General features: G+C 33.4%; 1 protein-coding gene across 2 annotated transcripts; it reads left to right on the top strand.

Annotated features, from left to right (window-relative positions):
• The first annotated feature begins 565 nt into the window (after positions 1 to 565).
• Positions 566 to 23,826, top strand: LOC149410788 (U-scoloptoxin(01)-Er1a). Of its 2 annotated transcripts, none has more exons than XM_089648443.1 (5): positions 566 to 689; positions 5,396 to 5,541; positions 18,818 to 18,961; positions 19,783 to 19,884; positions 22,763 to 23,826. In XM_089648443.1, exons 2-5 carry the CDS (start codon positions 5,440 to 5,442, stop codon positions 22,844 to 22,846), a joined length of 432 nt encoding a protein of 143 aa, XP_089504569.1. In that variant the 5' UTR covers positions 566 to 689; positions 5,396 to 5,439; the 3' UTR covers positions 22,847 to 23,826. The 2 variants fall into 2 exon arrangements, with proteins under 2 accessions (XP_089504569.1, XP_089504570.1); XM_089648444.1 differs by having other exon boundaries at positions 589 to 676.
• The last annotated feature ends 709 nt before the right edge of the window (positions 23,827 to 24,535 follow it).

Below are 24,535 nucleotides of genomic sequence, written 5' to 3'. Positions count from 1 at the left end.
AAATTGCTTGAAATGGCTTTAGTCGTGTTTGTGTTCTCCCACTGGCCATTTCCCTTTCCCCATCTCCTTCCCCTTGCCACTTCAGCCTCACAATATAGCCCAATTATCGGAGATTCCCATAGAGCTATACAATTAGAGGTGCTAATATCTCGTCGAAACGTGTTCCTCTTTAGAAAGCGATAAGCGGTGCGCGCAGATTGGATTCGGTAGTTTTAGTTAGAGCGTTGGGGGCTTGAAGGTCAATTAAAGGTAAAAAAGTATAACATGTTATTTCGTTTCATGTCTCATCTAAATATAGTACATCAATGTAGATACCATATTCTCACTGGCTCCAGGTGGTTGGGAGCAGTTGGAACTATTAAGCATTATTCACAAAAAAATATCTGTAAAAGTTGTAAATATTTACTGAGAGTAAAAGAATCAGAATAAGTAATCCGTACAATGACTTTCATATTATTAAATTTAACCTACACAAATCAGTCCCTAATTCTGCCCTCTTCCTCAAATTTTACCCCTTCTCTTCTCAAACAGCATAAAACGCCGAGAAAAAATAGCACACATCTCAGTTAGCGTTTACGTATCAGTCCTTCATAACTACCTCATCCTTAACACTGTGAAGTTAACTAAATAAGATACTCCAGTTATCCTTAACTTCGATTACAAATAACTTACAAAAGTAATAGACACAGGTTAATACAATACCATCATAATTTTCTACTTCTTACAAGAGTGTTAATTTTAATTTTGCACACAAAGTGAATTAAGTCATTAAAATTACTCAAATTTTATGGATAGCTGTGAATTTTTAAATGAAAATCGTAGATTAAATTAGTTAATGTGATTTTGTGATTTTTTTCTGTCATCTGGGTGCGTGAGGTTTTGGACTATATTACATATAATACTACAGACTTTTCGACTGACTAGTTTCTTCTACCAAACTACTGACGAAACTTGAACAAGATTTTCAGAAATGTTCCAAATAAGGATTCTTCCGATGACAACATCTCTGGGTGACAAATTTCCTTATTGACCTCTTTTTACTGACCGTTTTTGCAAAGGACAACTAAAAACAGACAGATGATAAATGTATAATAAAACCAAATAAATATAATGTATTTATATATCACTTTATTATCTATCACTTCTTTGAGTTAAACACGTTCTTTCATTAGCCACAAAATATTCAGACTGTTATCCCACTATTATAGAAAATATGTATTACTTTCATACCGCGTAATTCGAGTAGTGATTCTTGTGATTTTTGTGGGGTGATTCACGATTCATCCAGAGAAAATCCTAATACAAATATTTAACTTCGTGGGGTGATTCATGATTCATCCAGAAAATATTCTAATACAAGATAACATCGTGCTGTAATTAATCATTCTTAAAGAAACAATATTTTTTTCTGTGAGTGTAACATATGTTTTTATTATTTACTTTATACATACGGAATGTATTATATTGTAAACATATTTTTATATAAAATTAACTAATTTGTCTTAACTAAGGGTAAATATGCAATACACGTTCCTTAATATTAATTAATACCTCATAATTGAGAATAACTTATGTGTACGGAGGGATTATACAATTTAGCTTCGTGGGGGCTTCATGATTCACCCAGAAAAAATCCTAATATAATTTAACTTTGTGGGGTAATTCATGATTCACCCTGAAAAAATTCTAATACAGTTTAACTTCGTGGGGTGATTTACGATTCATCCCGGAAAAATCCTTATACAATTTTTCGGAAAAAGAAAAGATTTATTTTTTTATTGAAACACATTTTAAACTTTTTTTATAACGTTGTTTTAAACTTTAATTTTGAGTGAGTTTATGCGCTTCGATTAAATGATTAGCTCATTTTCCTAAATCATATAATTTGTTATATAAAGTGTGGAAAAGTTCGAACAAACTATTTTTACTAACTTAACGTTTTTTTCTTGAAAATACTGTAATTTAAAAATATACATTTCCTACAAAAAACTCTCTAAGTCATGTCTGATGGTTTTGTATAGTTTAAATCTTCTTCTTCTTTCGTATGGTGTATAGTTTAAACGAAATTTCTTTATCTGTTTTTTTTCCTCGCTTATCTATGCATCTTTTGTTCGCCTTTGTTTCTGCCAAATTAGTAAATCTCTATTTTCGGGACTGACCGTGACAGAGTGACCTACGAACCTTATAGTTATAGCATTGTTTGTTGAGATGACCCTAATAGCTGAGTCTTCAATTGACCTAATATAAATACTTTAATGATAACAAATAATGACCTTCATACAAACAAACAAATCTATTACCAAACAATGTTCGACCAAATGATAATGATATATTATTTGTTCATTCTGTCTTAATAATAAAAATAATTATGATTATTGATGACCGAACTGACTTTACTAATAAGGAAAATTTACAAATAAGAAGATTTGAAAAGAATGCAAGGTCAATGTAAAAATAATGGACAAGATTGGGATGATATTTTGGACCCCTGAGAGATGTTACATGAGGTATAATTGAATGGATGAAGTGACTACGCGACATGACCTATATTTCGATAGATAATTAAGATTGTGTATGAATGTTAATAAAGAAACGTACGCCAAGATGAGATTGTGTAGTATAACATCTTCTCTGTTTACTACTGTCGGGAAATTGCTTGATAGCTAGTCAAGAAGTAACTGTGGATAGTTCGGTTCAGTTGACGTCGAATGAATTAACTCAGTTTTGGAATCTATGGTCATGAGATCAAATTAATCATTTTTTTAATCTTAGCCATTTAGCATTGAAAAGGTTTTCATAGGGATAATTATAAAAGCAGGCAGTGCTGTCATCCCAGCGGGTTACTTAGGGTTTTTACAAAACCTTTATTGAAAATAAAATATAAAAAAAACAGAGACCCACGTCTTAAGTACATCTTTGCTTGTCAGTCTTGGTAATATAATGACCAGTCGGCGGCTGAACTGACATCGTTTTTGGGTCCCACCCAGGCATAGTGTTTTCAATTCCTCGGCTGGCTAAGTCCTGGTGGTATTAGGAGATTTTCAAATATTGTCAGGTTATTCATAACCCGGAAATTTTTGTTTTTCTTTTTTGTTTTAAAAAAAAAACCTTTTGGAGAAAAGAATAGGGTAGAAAATTTAGCTTATTCTTGGGTTTCAACTCACTTCGTTGTCTGCTAATGCAAGAAATACTACGTGATTTAACTTTTAATTGTATACGGCCAGTTAGGAAAATGTTTCCAGGGAAAAAAGTTGTTCGGCTGTAGGTACACTTTTAAGTTCCATATGAAATACGTATAGGAATTTTAGGTTCGTTAAAAATGGCTTCACTGATTTTCAAATGACACCTTTTACTGTCATTTTGGTATGTATTTCGTAGAAATTAAAAGGTTACAGTTTTAGAATTTTTATCATTGGAAGCTTTATACATTTTTTAACTACCTCTGTATAATTGACACATAAATCGTTTCTAGTATTGCTTTAGTTATCCGAATACATGATGACTACGTGATGATTAACACCTTTGTATAGTATTTGTAGTAAGTAGCATATATAATAACTAGGTACTATATATTATTGTAATAATATTTCGTCTGTCTGTTAATTTGTTTGTGCGTTCCGTTTCCGTTTTAAAAAATTTGCTGCATCCACTTTATTACTCAAGGAAGCACAACATTATCTTTGACTAAATGGCTAAATTTGATTAGATGGCTAACTTTGACTAGATGGCTAACTTTGAATAGATGGCTAACGTTAACTAGATGGATAACTTTGACTAAATGGCTAACTTTGAATAGATGGCTAACTTTCACTAGATGGCTAACTTTGAAAAGATGGCTAACTTTGACTAGATGGCTAACTTTGAATAGATGGCTAACTTTGACTATCGTTGAGTAAGGATTCTTTTTTCAAATGTGAAATCGTTGTATTTATTTGAATCTTATATGATTTTTTTCAATATAATGGTATCTACCTACCGAAGAAAAACGAAAAGGGAATTGTCATTGAGATGGTGAAATTGCTTTGAAAAAGTTGTATAATTACTTATTTGAATGCAAAAAACGTTAAATTATGTTTCATGGTATTGATTTATAATTAAATTAGAGAAAATTAGAATCATGCATTATTAGACGCGAGGTCTACTGTCTACAGAGTTACTAGTTGTAAACCCGTTTTTACTGAAATTGGATGACAACACTGCTTATCGATGGCCTAGCGCACACATGTGTTAAGTGCAATATGAAAAATTAATTTATAAGAATACTCCAGGTTAATTGGAAAAACTAAAGCAACAAAATAAATGTGAAATTCAACTTTCAATCCATTCTAGATGAAATAAGTAATGTAATTTTCCCACGAAACGTCTATTTACAAAGTCAGTAACCTTGATATTTATCAAGGTTACTGACTTTGTAAATAGTAAATAAAAAGCTTAACATGTTATAAATCGGTAGAAATTGGAAATAGTTAATTACGTGTTTTGTAAAGCAAATGCTTTTCAAAACACGTAATTAACTATTTCTACCGATTTATAACATGTTAAGCTTTTTAACACCTTAAAATTTTAAGTTACAAAATTGAAAATATATATTTTTGAACACCTAAACATGTGTAAAGCAGAAACGATACCAATATGAAATTTCCTCGATAGAAAAAAATGCAAATTAAGCTCCAAAAGTTATTAAAAAGACGTTATGTTCTGTTATTTGATATGTTATAGGCATGAAAAAATTCACAGTTTATCTTTAAGAGGAAGCTACAAGCCAAAAATGTGTATATTCTTGGTATACTTTATATCGTAGGTAATAGGCATTAAAATCGTTTGACAAAAGGAATCTAGAAACGTTCGATTTCAAGCGAAAAACTGGTTTTTATTTATTTTGTAAATAATTTTATAAGAAAGCAAAAAAGTTAATCAAGTGAAACTGTCACAGATAATCTTGGCTATAATACTGTATTTTTTAAAAGTTGTTTCCTTTACGCTTTCAAACTTTATGGAAAAAAAATGTTAGTAGTTTGCATTTAAATTTTTTATTGAGTAACTTACTTTTTTATTTGTATTCTACTCAAACGAAGCAATAGAAAAACCTTTAATTTATCTCAAGCATATTTTTTGGTATTCATAATGTTCACCAATTCGTTATAAAGATTAATCAAAATAGTGATTTGGCATTAAGCTTCGCCTTAAATGCAACATAAGTATTTGTAGAGAGATTTTTGCTCTATTTCAAACGCATAGTGTTTTAATAACTATTTTTAACATTCGTATTTACACATCTCCCTTTCAAACCATCTTTTAACGCTTACTACGGGGCCTTAACACATGTGCACGCTAGGCGACCAATGTAATTTTTCTGTAAAAACCTCAACATTAAGTTTTTTTTTCCTCTAAAAAGGTCTTCGATAAAAAATAGTCATTTTTCTACAAATATTGATCGAAATGGACGTGAAAAGCATTGCACGCAAGCTGAGGATGTGCAACAACAGATGCATCATACTCCTGGCGATAGTGGCTGTCGTCTCCATCAGAAACTTTGTTTCGGTAAGTAAATTGTCATTATTTTATGTAATATTTCTTTTCAATTTAGTAGCTGACTGGATAATTATCAACACATTGTGTGATCATATGCAATTATCTTTCTTTAGAATACATCCACAGGGTTTTCCAATAAGAGGTGTTATTTTGATATTCAAAGAAAAATGCAATTATTTAATATAAAGGTTCGAATGTTTATTTCATTATAAAGAGAAAGGTATGCCCTTAATAGTGAAAAATAAAATCAGTCAAATGACCACCACGACCACGCCTACAGGACCATATCCTTTTCATGAAATTTTCCATAACCAAATCGCAAAGTGGCTGCCTTATATCCTGGATAGCCTCACGAATTCCATCTTTGATCGTAATAAATGTAAGTCTTACTCAGTCGAGATTTGGTTCAGTTGTTAGCGCGGTTGATTCCAGTCTCTTGGGAGAAAGGTTCAATCCTCAGTCAAACTATAATAAAAAAAATCTATAAATAAAATAGATATATTATTTCTTTGGTATTGGGTCGAGAGAGCCGGCTGGAGAGGTCAAAAGGTCTATATTTCTCAATCGATATACGCTCGCAGCTAGTGGGCAGACGCACCCGCCACCAAGAGCTGAACAAACCTTACCATAACCCGGACACCCCTGCTATTTCACCAAACGTAACGAGCAAAATGAATGGTTTCGCGGCGACAGCACGAATACCAGCCTCCAAAATAATTATTAATATAATATACACTGGCATAAGTCACTTTCAATGTGAAATAATAAAACCTTTGTCATATTTCTTTGTCAATTATTTCGTAATCATCAATAGAATAATATTATGACTCTATTGATGAGCAAATTTCACATCCAAATACGGACGGACAAATAATAATGACAAATGTCTTTGTTTCATTAGTTATTGTTATTATCAGAAGTTATTTGAAAAAAAAACACATTGAGACACCAACCCATAAATTCTCCCATTCTAATTTATCATTGGAGGTGTAATAGAATCACAGCATCTGGCATTAATTATGTTGTACCGCATAACACGAACCCAGAAAGAAATCTCAAACGGTGACCTCTGACGACACGAATTTTGCACAGTACACGGAGTAAACTTACGGATATAATTAATTTATTAAAAATCTGGTCAAATTATTCGTTTTCCTGTTAAAAACGCGACTGCAGGTCTTTAAAGAATAAATTGACAGTGTTCCTAATGTGTTCACTCAAATATTGATATTGATAATGACATACTGATTTTGTCGCATTCCGTCATGATATTTTTAGGAAAAGAACACGTGTTCTCGATATATTCTGAATGATTAATATTTTAACACGAAATCGGCATGCTGTCACTTTTTTAACAGGTTTATTTTTCTTCAAGTACAATCTAGACAAACTATTATTAGTTTGCAATGTCAATTCTACTACGAGCGTCAAAAAATAGACAAATGAAATGCAAAACCATCTGTTTTTGATTTTAAAAATTTAATTTTTGATGGTCTATTTAAATACCACGTGTAAAACATATTTTGGCCTTTGAAGTTTTTTTATTAGCTCAGAAAAAAATAATGTATCAGCCTACAAAAAAATGCTTTAAAGTTCAAAAACTCCTACTTAAACCTAACATGAGTCCAAAAACTAAAACAAAGCCTTCAGAAAATCATGTGAAATCCATCTTAGTAACAATATTTTCATCACAAATACAAATAAAACTGATCTCACTGGTTAGGGCGTCGAGTCCGTGACCTCTGCCTCAAAGCGCAGCCAGTCCAAAGTTTTTACCACGCAACCAAGCCGCGAGAAAATTATTAATCATGTCGGGAAAAATGTTGAAAATTGCGACAAATATAACAATGAATTGTTATTTGTAACAGCTTTGCGAGTTTTGTAATCAATTTACTCTAAAACAATGTATACATTAATAATTATTTTCATGATGTTTCAAAATAGAAGCACATTGTTTATGTTGAAAATGGTGACCGGATAAATCATCACAATTCATCACATCTTTAAAATGTTATTAAAGTCATTGAAAGTGATAAAACAAAAACTTTATTAACTGGGTTAAGTAGGTTAGGTTAAGTTAGGTTTAATTTTTTTTTTTCATTGTTTCTAATGACTTTATATCACTTTTGAAAGGTGTGTTGAATTGTCACTGTGTTGAGTTATCATGCAATCTTTAGAGCACAGGCGTCAGATAGGTATGCTGTCCTTGTTCTATCGGTATTACAATGGAAGATGCTCTGAGGAACTAGCGTCATTGATCCCTTCGGCACCGGTGCGTAGTCGGGATACACGCCAAACGCGTGCCCAACATTTGTACACGGTTGACATTTGTCACATGAGAACGGGTCGCTTCTACGATTCTTTCTTAAGTTCAACAGCTCGGCTGTGGAACGAACTGCCGGCCTCTGTGTTTCCTCCCTCCTACAACATGGGACTCTTCAAGACCCATGTTCACTCCTTCTCCACAAAAAGACCCTCCACACAGCATCCCCAAAGATGACATAGGCCCTGAGGGAAATTATTTTCTTCAGGGCCTCCTGTGTGGAGTTAATATAAAAAAAAAAATTTAAAAAATTTTAAAAAATCATGGAACCGTTGAAAATACTAAAGGATGCTAAGGAAAGATTAATCAGTTTTTTTTAGTAAAACTATAAAACTATACGAAATAATAATATAATAAAACTATACGAAAGTCGAAATAGCTGTTACGTAAATTTGTCTATCTATCTTCTATATATTGAATATTATATAAATAACAATGTAAATGTTCGTTTGTTGAAAATCTTAAATCTTCGAAAGATCTTCATTTGAAATGAAATGTTGACAATTTCAAATGTTGACAATTTCATTTCAGCTTGATTGCTTTGAAATGTTGACACAACGCAACGTTGCATTCGAATACGCGTGTGTTTTTATGTACTTATTTTATATAAATGTCACCTGTGAAAGGTAGAAAAATGCTTTTTGAAAAGCAGCTCCATCTGCACTGTCATCGACAACGAGGCTACACTCCGTGTTTCAGCTTGATCGGATGCAGCTAAGATTTGTATTAATTCATTGACGAAAACAAAAGTGAAATTCAAATACTTTTTATAATTAATACAAGTAATTTTTGTATATATATGTCAATATTTTGTGTAGTAGATCAGTTTTTAATATTCTCCTGACAAAGGAAGGGTTCTTCCGAAACCGGTAGAGTGAAAATAAAACAATAGTGGTCAAAAACAAATTTATATGTTTTTATTGTCAAATACATGTATTTAAAAATTATATACCTATGTCATATTTGCTGCACGTTCCAGAGAGGTATATACTTTCAGATCACCATTCAGACCTGATCTAAATAGCCAGGTAATCACCTCACCTCCCTCCTATTTCTCGTATCCTTCCCCACCCCACTGCCTTCAGCAACACATTTCACCATAATCGGAGATGCCATAGTCTCACTGGCTCCAGATGGTTGGGAGCAGTTGGAACTCTTGTTCGGTACTAACATAAAAAAATAAAAGTCTGTTATGTAGTCCTGCACTAAGAAAGAATTATATTGTGGATGAAATTAAAAAAAGGAAGATTGACAAATTATTTAAAATGTCTAGTTTCCACAGAGAAATAACGAAAAATTTGCCTGTGGCGCAATGGCTTCTGGGAAAATATTTTGATTAAGATGCTATTCTTCAAAATGTGAATGTCCAGCGCATTTCACGTAGAACTTTTTTCAGCAAAATTCAAAAATATGGATGTTCCGCAAAGTGCAAATATGTAGTTGAATGTTCCGTGAAGTTCAAAAATATTGATGTTCAGGAAAGCACAAATATGTAGTTGAATGTTCCGTGAAATTCAAAAATATTGATGTTCCGGAAAGTACAAATATGTAGTTGAATGTTCCGTGAAGTTAAAAAAATATTGATGTTTCGGAAAGTACAAATATGTAGTTGGATATTCCGCGAAGTTCATAAATATGGATGTTCCGCAAAGTACAAATATGTAGTTGAATGATCCGCGAAGTTCATAAAGATAAATGTTACGCGAAGTTAACATATTATGGATGTTTCTCGAAGTTCACATGGTCAAATGTACCGCACGGAGAAAAATTAGTAATGCCGATTTATTAAAAATCTCTTCAAATTATTGGTAATCCTGTTAATAACGAGACTGCAAGCCCAACTGATAAAGTAAATTTCGAATAATATCGGAAAATGTGTTCATACACCTGCGTTTGTCTTAATAATATACCATGACAAAACGCAAAAATATTTATGAATAGGTGTTCGAATAACGTGACAAAACATTGGTATTTTACTTAATATTTATCAGGATACCTATCAATTCATTAGTTAATGGCCTACAATCCCGTTTTAAACCAAAAAGCTACCATTAGAGTTGCTACTGCGTACTAATATATCGTCGGAACTTGTTGCACTATTAGAACGCGATAAGCGATGCGCGTAGTCTGGATTCGGTAGCTTAAAAAAGCTGTAGCTGTAAAAAAGCGGAACCCATTTTTTCGCTTCACGTCTCGTCTAAATATAATACATCAGTTTTTTCAACAGGAATACGATAAAATGAAGAAATTCTTAATAAATTTACAATGTTTTCTCCGTACGCGTAGTTCAAAAATGTGAATGTTCCGCAAAGTTCATACTACAGGGTTTTCCAATAAGAGGTGTTATTTTGATATTCAATCGTAAAAGATCAATGGTTCGTTGCTTGTGTGGCACGTAACGCCGTCTTGTTGAAAGTAAACGTTGTTCAGATCAATACAATCCAATTCCGGCTATAAAAAATCATTAATGATCTCTCGATAGCGCAATCCATTCACCGTAACTGTTGCTCCAGCCTCATTTTCGAAAAAGTAAGGTCCAATGACTCCGGCGGACCATAAACCGCACCAAACAGTCGCACTTTGAGGATAAAGAGGCTTTTCAACAATAACTCTTGGGTTTTCCGAACCCCAGATGCGACAATTTCGCTTATTGACGAAGCCACCGAGGTGGAAATGGGCCTCATCACTCAAGATGATTTGCATTTGATTCACTCAAGTGAATTTTAATAATTTCAATGCGTTGTTGAAGCGTGTATCGTTCAATTTTTATTAATGGCGTAGTTTCTACTTGTCAAATGTAAAAAAATGTCATCTTCAAAAGTAACATCTACCGAAATAGCGGGCTATTCAAAATAACACCTCTTATTGGAAAATCATGTATTACACCTCAATGTTTTTTAAAATGTGTCACAGATCCTCTAAGGTTATGAAAAACGTGTTATTAATTACACAAGTTAAATGACTTGTCACACCATCGTGTTCACATTAATTAGGTAATATTTTTTTTCAAAATTTTCCCGGCAAAATGGCCGCCGTTGCGTCAATACACATTACAATAATAATAGGTTACAATATTATTTGTGGTCGGACGTGTGAATATAGTTAGTAATGCGCCGTGGGACCATATACCGTTATTATGTATGATTAGTCAATGTCGCGTTTACAAAAATTGTATATTACATTGTCGTTCTTTAGGTTTCGTGAACCTGATTGACAGGTCGGTGTCATTTTTTAAAGATTCGAGATTGATAAGTTTACATCACTGTAGCTGTCGCACGGTGTGACTTCCAGACTTGTTCACTTCTTTGTTATGTGTACATTTATATATACGTACATATAAATGAGTCTTACGAAACTAGTCTAGACGGTTAGTGATTGTTAAAATGAGTAAATGTGTATTTATTTAATTTCCACTAATAATCTTATTTTGAACGTTAAGTGTGCAAAATTTCATGTCACCCACCACAGTCACTCTTAATTATATAAATTATAGACAATGACAAAAAGGAAAAAAATAATTTACGAATCTCATTTCCAAAGTTCGGAAAATAATTTTTGAAAGTCGCTACGTACAAAAAATGTATTCTTTTTACAGACTACAGACAATTTCGCAATTTTCTTAAAATAACCTATTTCAAATCCACCTTATTTACCAATTATATCCAACCTTATATCAATTTCAAAAGATCTTCAACTAAATTAGCCTGCAACGCTTCCAATTATATTCCAAGATTACAATACTTGAATTACGGAAAAATGCCTAAATGTCGATGGGTTTCGCCATCTTTGTTGTGATTATAATTTCTTGGGTAAAACGTCAAATGAGCGCGGGAAAACGTCGAATCACGTGACCTACGGACGGATACTGGCGACATCTCTCAATTATTTCATAAATTAGATTGCAATTTTATTTTTTCAAATTTCGATCGAGTTCAAAGTTAAAACTAAGGGACAGGGTTGTCACTTCGTAAAAATATTATTTATGATATTCGACAGAATATTTTTCAAGTATTTTAGGTAAGTACCTAGAGGAAATTTAATGAGATCCAAATTTAAATCAAGTCGGAGAAGCTCGACGAAGATATGCCACGATCAAGTGGATCAAACACTTGAATCATACCATGTCAAGAGTCAGAATAACAGAATGTGAATAAAGCAAGTCAGAGTTGTGTGGTGGTCTGTCCTCTCTGCCTACCCCTTCAGTAAACTTAATTATGGCTAGTTAGTTAGTTAAAATAAAATAAAGAGTAAAATGAAAATATTTCAAAAAATTATGTAGGTAGGTACCCTCTTCGTTAACAGTTGTATACATGATAGTGTTTTGCCCACTTTTACTGACATTTTTCATGAATATTCAAAACTATGCAAGAGTTAAAAAAATATATAACAGGCATATTCATTTTGGAATACCTACCTTCCATAAACTCTTTTTTTTAATTAAGTAGGTACTAACAATTATTTTTTGAATATCCGCTTCATAAAAATAGAAAAACGATAAAGAAATCCATTCCGGGAAAAAACTAACTGCCAAAAATCTATCTTTGCTTCAATCGCATTTATACATATTCTTCTGTTAATCCATCTTGACGAGACATAAATAAAATTAGTGTTTGGTTCAAGTGTTCAGTAAACGATTATTATCGATTGGATATGTTTGTTGAGCGGTTCGTAGCTGAGAGGACAAATGCTTCGGGTCGTGGGCATCAAGCACAAAGTCGTCGTGGGTTCAATTCCTCTCCTAGTTAAGTCATTCATCATTGCAAAACAACATTTTCCACTTACAATGGTGACAATATTGTCATGTTATTCATAACGCGGTTAATGCTGCATACTGATAATCGTAACCCTTTGTGTATCAAGATATCCACCGTGAATTTTTTAGAAAATCACCGCACTTGCTTCCAGCTTAAGTATTTTGAACCTTAAGAGGAAGCTACAAGCCAAAAATGTGTATATTCTTGGTATACTTTATATCGTAGGTAATAGGCATTAAAATTGCTTGACAAACGGAGTCTAAAAACGTTCGATTTCAAGAAAAAAACTGGTTTTTACATATTTTGTAAACAATTTCATAAGAAAGAAAAAAAGTTGATCAAGTGAAACTGTCACAGATAATCTTAGCCATAAAACTGTATTTTTTTAAAGTTGTTTCCTTTATGCGTTCATACATTTCTATTGAATAAATATTTTTTGTAGTAGTTTACATTTATATTTTTTATTGAGTATTTATTTATTTATTTGTATTCTACTCAAGCGAAGCGATAGGAAAAACTTCAATTTAAGTAAAACATATTTTTTGATTTTCATAATTTACACCAATTCGTAATAAAGATTAATCAAAATAGTGATTTGGCATTCAGCTTCGCTTTAATATGCTCCTAGCAAATTAAAATTATTGTATTCGTTTGGCAAGGAAATAACACATCTTAATATTATTCTAGCTTGTCGTTGTCACTTGCAAATATGTTTATTTTATCTGTGAAAAAGCGGGTCCCATAGATGCATTTCAAATGTCAAAATATCAATTTTCAAAAGTCATTGAATGGTATTTACTTACACGAAAGCCTCACACGACTTATCTTTACTGTAAAGAACGCTTATGTAGATGAACAATATTATAAAACCTTATAATGTTTTGTTCTTTTATAACAAAGGGAGAAAAAAAACATTTCTCTAAATACAAGCAACTATCCTTGGAAAAGTGCGTAGGTTAGACGTATAACATCAATTTACAAAAAGATAATTTTCCAAAAACAAGTAAGTTATAACGAAAATTGTGTCAGCTAGCGTACGCTGGCGTAGGGTCATTGCATGTTTCTAGGGACCTAGTGATGTGAACATCGAAGTAAAAAACATTTAAAAAAAACAGCGAAACTTTCTAAAAATTAATTTGACAACCCTGTTAAATATGGATTAGATTAAGACTAATAAACTATTGCAAAAAGGTTTTATTAATTATATTTGAATATCATTGTTCCCATTGGCATATTAGCGCCTGTTGAAACACGCCTGTATAATTGTATTGTGATTTAATCTCTTACTCTTATCCGTTATGCAATGGGTAATGGAGTTTTTTTTATGAATATACTGCACAGCGTGAAGAATTAGGAGATTAACCTCATTAGACGCGTGGGTCAATATTATTACTCGGATAATTGCCAGATTGCCAAACAAATAATAATAATATAATTGAATTTTTAACCTTTTGATGTTAGACAATTGTGGTTTATCAATGGTTAAAAAATACTGAAGGATGTGTTATTTTATAATAATTATTTAATATGGTAATTTTATTTGTTACATTAACTCCACACCCTGGGAGGGGGCCCTGAGGAAAATAATTTCTCTCAGGACCTATGTCATCTTTGGAGATGCTGTATGGGTGTTTTTGAGGAGAGAAAGGAGTGAATATGGGTCTTTAAGAAACCCATGTTGTAGGAGGGAGGAAACGTAGAGGCCGTCAAATCGTAGAAACGACCCGTTCTCATGTTTTCCAATTTGGCGTGTTTCCCGACTATGGAGCCGAAAGGATCAATGACGCTAGATCCTCGGAGCACCTTCCATTGTAATACCGGTACATTTTGAACAGAGTCAAGGGGTTTTTCAGGTATTTTGAGGCTCCAGACCAGAGGTGGCTGCCAAATTCAACATTATTAAATCTGTTTGAATTATTCGTTATCCGGTTAAAAACGGGATTGCAGGCCCTCAACGAATGAATCGATAGGTTGCCTAGTAAGCGTTTAGTAAAATACGAATGTATGATCACAATATCGGAACACGTGATCATGAAAAAATCACAATATTAACATTGGATTTATTTCATTGTATGTAGGTATTATAATAATATTTGCAGTTCGTCATTGTATATTTTCAAGGTGCATGAACACGTCTTGGGATATATTGAGAATTAACTAAAAGTTTATCAGAAAACTGCCTGCAATCCCGTTTTAAATCGGATTGCCAATCGATTATATTACATTTGAAGAGATTCCTAATAAATTGGCAATACCTACTCATTTTTCAAAGAAACAAATTTCACAAAGAAAAATTAGTAATTTTGATTTATTAAAAATCTTCTCAAATTATTGGTAATCCTCTTAAAAATGCGACTGCAAGCGTCAGTAAATTCGTAATAATATCGGAACACGTGTTTTTTTCACACACATTTTTTTAACACTAAGTTTTATTAACATTAGTTTTTTATCAATTCGTGTTCGGACATCGTGACAAAATATTGGTATTTTACGTTTATCAGGAAACCTAACTATTTATTCGTTAATGTCCTACGATCCCGTTTTCAACAGAAATACGAATAATTTGAAGAGATTCTTGATAAAATAAGCAATATATTTTTTTAGGAAGTTTTCTCAAACAATATTTAACTATTATTTGTTAAGGCGATGCACTACGTCGTGTAATATTTTAAATTGAGCCGCTATAAATAACAACCCTTACGTAGATGGCGATAAGGTTTAAATTTACGCTTAACACCATCCGCCTGTTCTGATTTATGCAAGAAAAAAACATGGCCAAAAAGTGCCTTTTATTTTATTTTGTGGATGTTCAGGCATAAATATTTATATTTTTTTCGATCATTTTATCAATAACTTAATTTGCCACATTATACAATAAAATCATAACGGGAAATAGGTTCGTAATTAGTAGATTTTGAACGTTAAAGCAGTTTTCATGGGCCTTATACATTATTTTTTTCTGGGCTTATAAAAAGACTTATCTAAAAAATACTCGATTGTTTTAAAGGCCAAGATGTATTCCACTCGCAGTATTTAATTAAAGCATCTGAAACATTTCTAGGTGACCAAATTTTCAAACCAAAAACACATGATTTTGCATTGCTACGTATGGCATCGCCTTAACTTACTTTGATAGTTCTCGCATTTCAGCTTGTGTGAGCTTCATCCTCTACACCTAAATAATACTATAACAGTCCCGAATATAATTTTACGCAGCTACTACACATTGTAATACAAGTAATAACATACTACAGATTGAAATTTGATCTTATCATCATAGAAACTGTAAACAATAATTTGTTATAAGTTTGACATTACAATGGAAGAGATATGGCGATGTTGCCACGGTAAATTAATGGTTAATAGTATAACAAGATGATGATATGTTGAAACAAAAGTTGAAATGTTAAACGGAAGTTGTATCTCTTGCTTTTGAAATGAAGATAAGATGATTTGATGATGATAGAGATATGGCCACAGATTAAGAACAAAACACATCAAATTTTTAATCATTTTTACTTTTAAGTTAGTGGATCAGGTTGATTCCTTTCGGAAAATAGGTTAAAAGGTAGTGTAATGATTTAAGGCGCTTAATGCCAAATCACTATTTTGATTTAATCTTCATAACGAATTGGATACATTATGAAAACCAAAAAAATGCTTTACTTAAATTGAAGGTTTTCCTATCGCTTCGCTTGAGTAGAATACAAATAAAAAAATAAATTACTCAAAAAAAAATATAAATGCAAACTACTACAAAAAATATTTTTTAATATAAATGTATGAACGCGTAAAGGAAACCACTTAAAAAAATACAGTATTATAGCTAAGATTATCTGTGACAGTTTCACTTGATTAACTTTTTTGCTTTCTCATGAAATTATTTACAAAATAAGTAAAAACCAGTTTTGTGCTTGAAATCGAACGTTTCTAGATTCCGTTTGTCAAGCGATTTTAATACCTATTACCTATAATATAAGGTTTACCATGAATATACATTTTTGGCTTGTAGCTTCCTCTTCACATAACGTTTGTATAGCGCATTATTTCACTTCAAGTACGCTTTAGGCCATTCCTACACGGAGATACTTACATTTTTTTGATTTTCTAGTTTCTTATATTCCATGGGGTGGTGAATCACTTAAATTTACTGAATTTCAAGTTAATGTTTTTTTTATACAAATAGAACGGCGTCATATGCGCCTCACAATTTTTACCTCATGTGGGTGTTTTAAATGTTACCTGGCTATTATAGCCTTGTGTTTTCTGGGTAGGGAAAAAAAATTACCTAAAAAGCTTACTAAAATTGCATGTTTTGGAGCATCATATTCTTTTCTTCAGCATCACAAGCAGCCGACAGCGGCCATATTCTACATAAAAGTCTGTTTGTGTTATGTTGGGATCGGGGGGGGTGATTCAGCTGCGCCTTATTGTAGGGAATTCCTCCGAATTCGCCTGTGGGAATATGGTAAATCGCAGAAAACCAATTCCAGGAGGAAAATGCCGTCTGTCAGCTTGAAACAGAAGCGGCCTTCGGTAAGATCGGTATATGATGTCCTGGACTTTGAGGTGTGTGGGTGTGTTTGAGATACTTACAAGTGACTAGAGTTTTGTTCGAGTAGCACACGCGTCGCTCGTGAGTATCCGCTAAACTATTTTGCTAGTTCGTACAGAATGCGACGCGTCAACGGGTTTGACGTCAGTTACACGCTACTGACAATAGTGGTAGCACTCTACGCGAATTGTATTCGTATCTACGTCTCGCTTACTCGTTCGACGAAAATTTTGTCCTAGCATGATTTGAATGTTAAATTTATTCTGTAAGAGAAAACATATTTATTTGTATATAACTATAATTTACCGGAGTACGTAAGAAAGGATTTAACGGAGAAGGTTTGGATTAATGTTAGAATTGCCTACTTGACAACATTCTCATATAGTTCCTTATTTCGTTTCTTATAGTAAAAATATTGTCTTCATCGCTCAAGTCACTTCATATGGTATTAAATCCACGGCTGCGCGTGAAAACATGATTGAGTTCAGTATACTTCGGGTAGCGTCGCCTACGGAAATCAACTTTAAAGAGTAGCATACCAGTAGGCAACTTGTGATTGCATCACAGTCATGTAAGTATATCTGTGTACGAAGGGCCTAACGAGAATGTAATTGCCTTTGTTAGTAAGATTTTACTCTGATATTGTGATGGCGGAACAATTCTCAATTGGCTGTAATTATCACTTCACTATCACTTTTTTTTCTTCATGTGAGTGTATAAAAATTATTATTAGAAAAAATTCCCTATTCTCCATATATGCACGGAGCAAAATAAGTATTGCGAATTTATTAAGAATCTTTTCAAATTATTGGTAATCCGATTTAAAACTTATTGCAGGCCTTGACGAATGAATTAACAGATTTTCTGATAAACTTTTAGTAAAATAAGGATATATTATGACGATGTCGGAACACGTGTTCATGAAAATCCTACAATTTTCGTCATTATATATTATCAATACAAATGCACGTGCATGAACACCTGTTCCAATATATTAGGAATTTACTAAAAGTTTATCACGAAAGCAATAATTTTAAGAGATTTTTAATAAATTAGCAATACTCATTTTTCACCGTTTGTGCGCAGTTATAACACACGCACAATTCCAAAATATCGACATTAATGTCGATATTTTGTTAACAATAACCTTATCTGTTATGTATCTATTACCTTCAGAACATTTTTAGCAAATTAATGCGTACGATCACAAATTAAAACATCAATTAATTAAAATATATATTGGGAGGATCTCTATTCTTTTCCTATATTCCTCCCCCTTTTACCTTCTAATTTGTTTTGAGGCCAAATAAAACTCCGATCTCTTACCAACATCTTCATATTTTTTGGTTTAACCTTGTTTAACCTCATACATATTTATCTTCTATTTAATAAATAAAAAGCTTTTTTCTGACAAAATGAACAAACAATGTACCATCTCAGATGTAGACTGATGATGAATATATTTACATTGTTGTCCCTCTTTCACGCTGTCTCTCTTATACAAGACGGCGGTCGGTCGGTGGCACGATCTTTAGGTGATAAATTATTATTCTCTGGCAAAAATCGTTATTAATTTTTTTGCGGTTGTATTTCTAGTAATATTTTTACTTGCTAGTAACACATAATATTCACATTAATTATTTAATATTTCAGGCGCAAGAAGATAATTCGGTTGACAACAGTGGCCCAGGAGAAATTCTGCCCTACCCGACTTACAACTCAGTACCTCGTGGACTGCCCTTCACTTGCAAGGACAAGCAGCCCGGATACTACGCTGACCCCGACACCCAGTGCCAGGTTAGTTAATAGTGACATGCCCTATTCATAATTTGTTGATAATTACGTTGATGAGTACAATTTTGACTCTCACATCCAGTACCAGGTTAATTAGTGGTGACATGCCCTGTTCATAGTATGTTATCAATTATGTTGATAAATACAATGCTGACTCTCACACCCAGTACCAAGTTAGTTAGTGTTGATACGCCCTGTTCATAGTTTGTTGACAATTACGTTGATAAGTACAATGCTCACTCTCACACCCAGTGCCAGGTTAGTTAGTGGTGACACGCCCTGTTCATAGTATGTTGACAACTACCATACTCGACCTACAATTCAATTCCCCTTAACCAGCAAGGACAAGCAACCGGGATACTATACTGACCCCAACACCCAGTGCCAGTTTGGTGACATGTCCTATTCATAGTCTGTTGAAAAGAGTGGCCCCTGTCCTACCCGATTCTCCACTGGGTACTCTGAGGACTTCCATTCACATGCAAGAATAAGCCAGATTAATCAGTAGTTAATAGTGACATACCCTGTTCATATCGGGAAACTAAAATTTATCTTAAATTCTTTAGTAAACATGAAATTTTATCACAAAAAATCTACACGATATATAAGAGTTTGTTCTATTGACATGATCATCTCAAAAAGCCAAATTAAAAAAACGTTATTCTTTAATTTAAACTTAAATTGTAAAACTATCAAAAGGACATACGCCCCGTTCATTTGCAGATGTTTGCTAATCTCAAATCAAACTTTGTCTTCTGTTGATTTTGGTGAGTAATATGATTTGTAAGCAATAACATATCATTGTGTATTTTTGTTGATTTCAGGTGTGGCACTGGTGCGTGCCCTCCGGACATAAGTACTCCTTCCTCTGTCCTAATGGCACCGTCTTTAACCAGGCATACAGGGTCTGCGACTGGTTCTATAACGTAAGTATTATTAATTATAAGATGTTATAATTTTTTTTAAAAGAAAGACAAACATCTCCGGGTTACGAATAACCTAACAATATTTTAAAATTTCCTACTACCACCACAGGAAGCGGAAAATATTGCTTGTGTCGGGCCGAGAAATTGAACTGGATGATTGAAATTGGAATTGAACCGAGACGCAATGCAAACGCATTACTCTCGTATGTCACTTTGCATTAGTCTCAAATTCAGTGGGAGATAAAGCGGTCTTTATTGTGATTTTAAATCTGCGTTTCATATTATAAAGTATTGTCGTGAATCGATCAATTAATATTTACCCCTACTAAGTTGTGAACTCTCACATAATCATTAGTCCTTGCAAGTAGCCCACATTTAAAAGGCAAGCGTTTCACAGAAATTGAGCAATTCATCAAAATTTTCAAGTTAATTTTCAAGTTCCGTGAAAGTTTTATTCGATTTTTTTTTATTATTTCAATTATGAGTGGCCAAAAATGATATAATTACTGAACTTAATGCTGGCCGCATACATACGTTTTCCGTATTCGGACATCCGAATGCACGGAATCAGTAGAAAATACATTGACTGCCGCACACGTTCGTTTTAGTTCCGAACGGAACAAATTCCTTACGCACGTTCCGAATGCGAGCCGGCGCGTTCGGAGAAACCGAATGGAAAAAACCTAATGACGTCATGCGGAACGCAGCTATTGCATACAGTTTGTTTGAGCCGACGCAAACGTTCGGAAATTTCTGTTCAGCAATTCAGAGTTGCCAACGGATCTTGACCTAATATCGCCGTTTCTCATACATAAGGTAGCGTAAAGTAGCCGAATTTGCTGTTAGGTGGGACACGTTTAAAATTGATGTTTTTACGTGAAAATAAAAATTTCGAGGAGGGGGGGGTGGCTAGAGAATTTCAAAAAAATAAAATTTGTCCCCAGAAAAATAAATTTCATGGGGGGGGGGGGTGGCTAGAGGATTTAAAATTGATGTTTTTGAAGTAGCTTAATTGGCGACCAGATTAGATTTTTTCGCCTTTTAGATTTTTTCGGCGCCGATTCTCGCTCTGAGTAGCCTAAATGGCGATGTATCGCCCTTGTTGGCAACACTGGTTCTGACGTTTATACATTCCGAATGAAGAAAAACGAACGTTTGCGCTAGTCTCACGGAATTCCGAATACGGAAAACGAATTCGGAAATCGAATACGGAAAACGTATGTATGCGGCCAGCCTAAATAGGACCTTCACAGAACTTGAAAATTATGTGAAGCAACTTGCAATTAGCCTGAATGTGAAAAAATTCATTTACATATACAATAATATTGACTGATATCTCAAAAGAATCTGAATTGAATGTGTTTTCACAAAAATCCTAGCAATAATTTAAACAGATAACATACGAGTATGACAGAACTTTTTTTTTATATATTGTATTTACAGGGTTTTCCAATAAGAGGTGTTATTTTGATATTCAATCGTAAAAAATCAATGGTTTTGTTGCTTCTGTAGCACGTAGCACAGTCTTGTTGAAATTATACGTTGTCCAAATCAATACCATTCAATTTCAGTCATAAAAATCATTAATCATCTCTCGATAGCGATCCATTCACCGTAACTGTATCTCCAGCCTCATTTTCGAAAAAGTAAGGTCCAATGACTCCGCCGGACCATAAACCGCACCAAACAGTCACACGTTGAGGATAGAGAGGCTTTTTAACAACAACTCTTGGGTTTTCCGAGCCCAAGATGCGACAATTTTGCTTGTTGACGAAGCCACCGAGGTGGAAATGGGCCTCATCACTCAATATGATTTTGCATTTGATTAACTCAAGTGAATTTTAATAATTTCAATGGGTTGTTTAGGCGTGTAGTGTTCCATTTTTATTGATGGCGTAGTTTCTACTTGTCAAATCTCAAAAAATGACAGCTTCAAAAGTAACATCTACCGAAATAGCGGGCTATTCAAAATAACACCTCTTATTGGAAAACCCTGTATGTCTATCTTTGGGGATGGTGTGTGGTGGGTCTTGTTAAGGAAAGGAAGGAGAGGATGTTTTAGGAAAGAAAAAAGGTGCGAGAGACGGGTTAAAATCTGGGGGAAAACATTTTCAGGAGTGACGGACGTATGAATCCATCAATGCAAAGCGATGGGTCGAGATAGTCCAGCTGGACAGGTTAAAGGCTCTTCCTCAAACCTCTCCCCTATGAACCTTGGCTCCTGCTAAGTCACAAATTAAGCGAACCCTTGGGGTGACCTATTATAGCAGAGGTGTTGGTTACTGTTGTGTTCCCACAAACAGTTCTCCAACTCGTCGTGGAAGGAGATTATAAATAAATGGTTCTTTGTGATAAATCAGGGATTTATTAATACTCCGCGTATTACAATGGTGACTCGATAGTCGACCTAACTAGAAGCTGGCTAATTGAGATCTGAGAACAGTAAGTTTATCTGGGAGCATTCTCGCTGGCCCTGGCGACTACTGACTACTAGCTGCCATCTATCTGACTTCCAAGCAAGCTCTATGCACTGCCCTCTATGAGTGCATCTGTGAAGCTCTTACTTCCCAACAGTTACCAAATGTTCTGTTTCAATTTTTATATCGATTTTTTTTGTGAAAAACATCGGTTAAATGTTAATCAAATATTCACTAAGAAGAAATGAATTTTTAGTTAATTTCTTTGTTTTGATATGTATTAAATTATTGTTAAATTTTCATGTTTAATTTAAAAAAATTTCAAGGGTTCTTCATTTATTATGCAAAGTTTTATTTGTAATTAAAATACATATCTTCATGCAAGTCAAAAACCTCATTTCAATTATTTATGATAGTTTATAATATTTATAAACTAATTGTTATTTTTCTTCTTTTTCCAGGTAAACTGCGAACAAGCGACATCTTTGTACAGTGTCAACGATGACCTCTACAAAGATAAAGATGGCGTCCTTATCCAAGGCTAGAACCGAACTTAGCGGAGACTCACAACATTTATCTAACCGTGGTTTAATTATATTGTAAATAAATACGAAAATGAGATTAAAACGAAAAAAAAGCTATTTATAAAAGTAATCTAGTGAAATAATGCTGTTAACAAAAGTTTTGGATTTTTTTAAACAAAAATATTTAAAATCATGCATATTTTATAACATTTAGTAATTTCTACATCTGGCCATTTAACTACCATTTTATTTTAAACTTAAAAATCTTTGAATTTTAAATATATTTGTCTATTGACCGGTCAGTGGCCGAGTTGGCATCGCGTTTGGGTCCCACCCAGATGACGTGAGTTCAATTCCTCGACTAACTAAGTCCTCCACCACAACACAAGCAACATTTTCAGCTTATTGTGGTGGTAGTAGGAGATTTTTAAATATTTTCAGGTTATTCGTAACCCGGGAATGTTTGTCTTTCTTAAAAATAATAATAATATTGTTAATATTAACAGCTGAGTGGTATTAATCGACTCACAATATCACTCTGGTAAAAGATCATCATTCAGAAACTAAATATTGCTTTAAACGGCTTTAGGTGTATTTGGTGACCAAAACTGAATAGAAACATTAACATCTTCCTCTTTATCATCTCATTCCCCTCTCCATAACCTTCAAACTCAAAATATACTCAAATTAAAGGTGCAACACTCTAGAGAGTCGGCAGCAGTTGGGACTTTTGTGTGGTATTAATATTATGTAATTTAAAAAAATGTTACAAACTCTTTGCCATTTTTCTTCTTGTTTTTATGTTCAATTTGTACCTTAAATTGTATTTTTTTTTTCATATTTAGGTACTCCATTATTTAAAAAACTTATACTTGCTTTTTATATTACATATATTTCAAATTAATGGAAACCATTTATTCAAACTACTTCCTTATGAATAATAATGTCTTAATTTTATGTTGTAACTTTTTATGTCTTCGAATAAAATAATTTATTTCCTACGCACTGTTTTTTATTTCCATTAAAAAGTTGCTGCTTTTAGACTTAAACGTACTAATAAATGCGTTTTAAATTTTACACACCTGATAAACTACCGTTATTGTGGATAAATTGATTGTAAAAAATTGAATAATTGTGAAAAATTTAAAAAAAATGGCTCTATTTACGCCCGAAATCATTTCATTCATTTCGGGTTTCGTTCTTAACCGCTTGTTGATCTCGCCCGAAAGAAATGAAGTATCTCCCTGAAGCCTTAAGGCGAAGCTTAATGCTAAATCATTATTTTGATTAATCTTTATAACGAATTAGTGTACATTATGAATATAAAAAAATATGCTTTAGATAAATTGAAGGTTTTCCTATCGTTTCGCTTGAGTAGAATACAAAAATAATAATAATTTACTCAATCATCATCATCACTTTTGGCTCTACGACCCCTGGTGGGTCTTGACCTCCTCAAGAGTCTTCCTCCACTCATCTCGGTCCCGCGCCAGCTCTCTCCAGTTTCGAAGCTCCAAGGCAGACAAATCTTTGAGGACGTTGTCGCTCCATCTTAACCTTGGCCTTCCCAGGCTCCTTCTCCCTATCGGTCTTGAGCTCAGCAGGGACTTTGGTTCTTGATGCTCGGTCATTCTCTCCACATGACCTAGCCACCGAAGTCTTCCCAGTTTTATGAACTTTGTGACGTTTAGCTCCTTAAACAGAGTATAG

The sequence above is a fragment of the Hesperophylax consimilis genome, chromosome 27, assembly GCF_061612785.1.
Source record: "Hesperophylax consimilis isolate HC1 chromosome 27, BYU_Hcon_1.0, whole genome shotgun sequence".
NCBI classification, from domain to species: domain Eukaryota; kingdom Metazoa; phylum Arthropoda; class Insecta; order Trichoptera; family Limnephilidae; genus Hesperophylax; species Hesperophylax consimilis.
This window is presented reverse-complemented; position numbering and strand designations above follow the sequence as displayed.

Bases quoted from the DNA above. Each gene is read 5' to 3' on its own strand.
- LOC149410788 (XM_089648443.1), top strand. From the start codon at position 5,440: ATGGACGTGAAAAGCATTGCACGCAAGCTGAGGATGTGCAACAACAGA. The intron at 5,542-18,817 runs GTAAGTAAATTG...TTAATATTTCAG, and splicing joins CCATCAGAAACTTTGTTTCG to GCGCAAGAAGATAATTCGGT. The intron at 18,962-19,782 runs GTTAGTTAATAG...TGTTGATTTCAG, and splicing joins ACCCCGACACCCAGTGCCAG to GTGTGGCACTGGTGCGTGCC.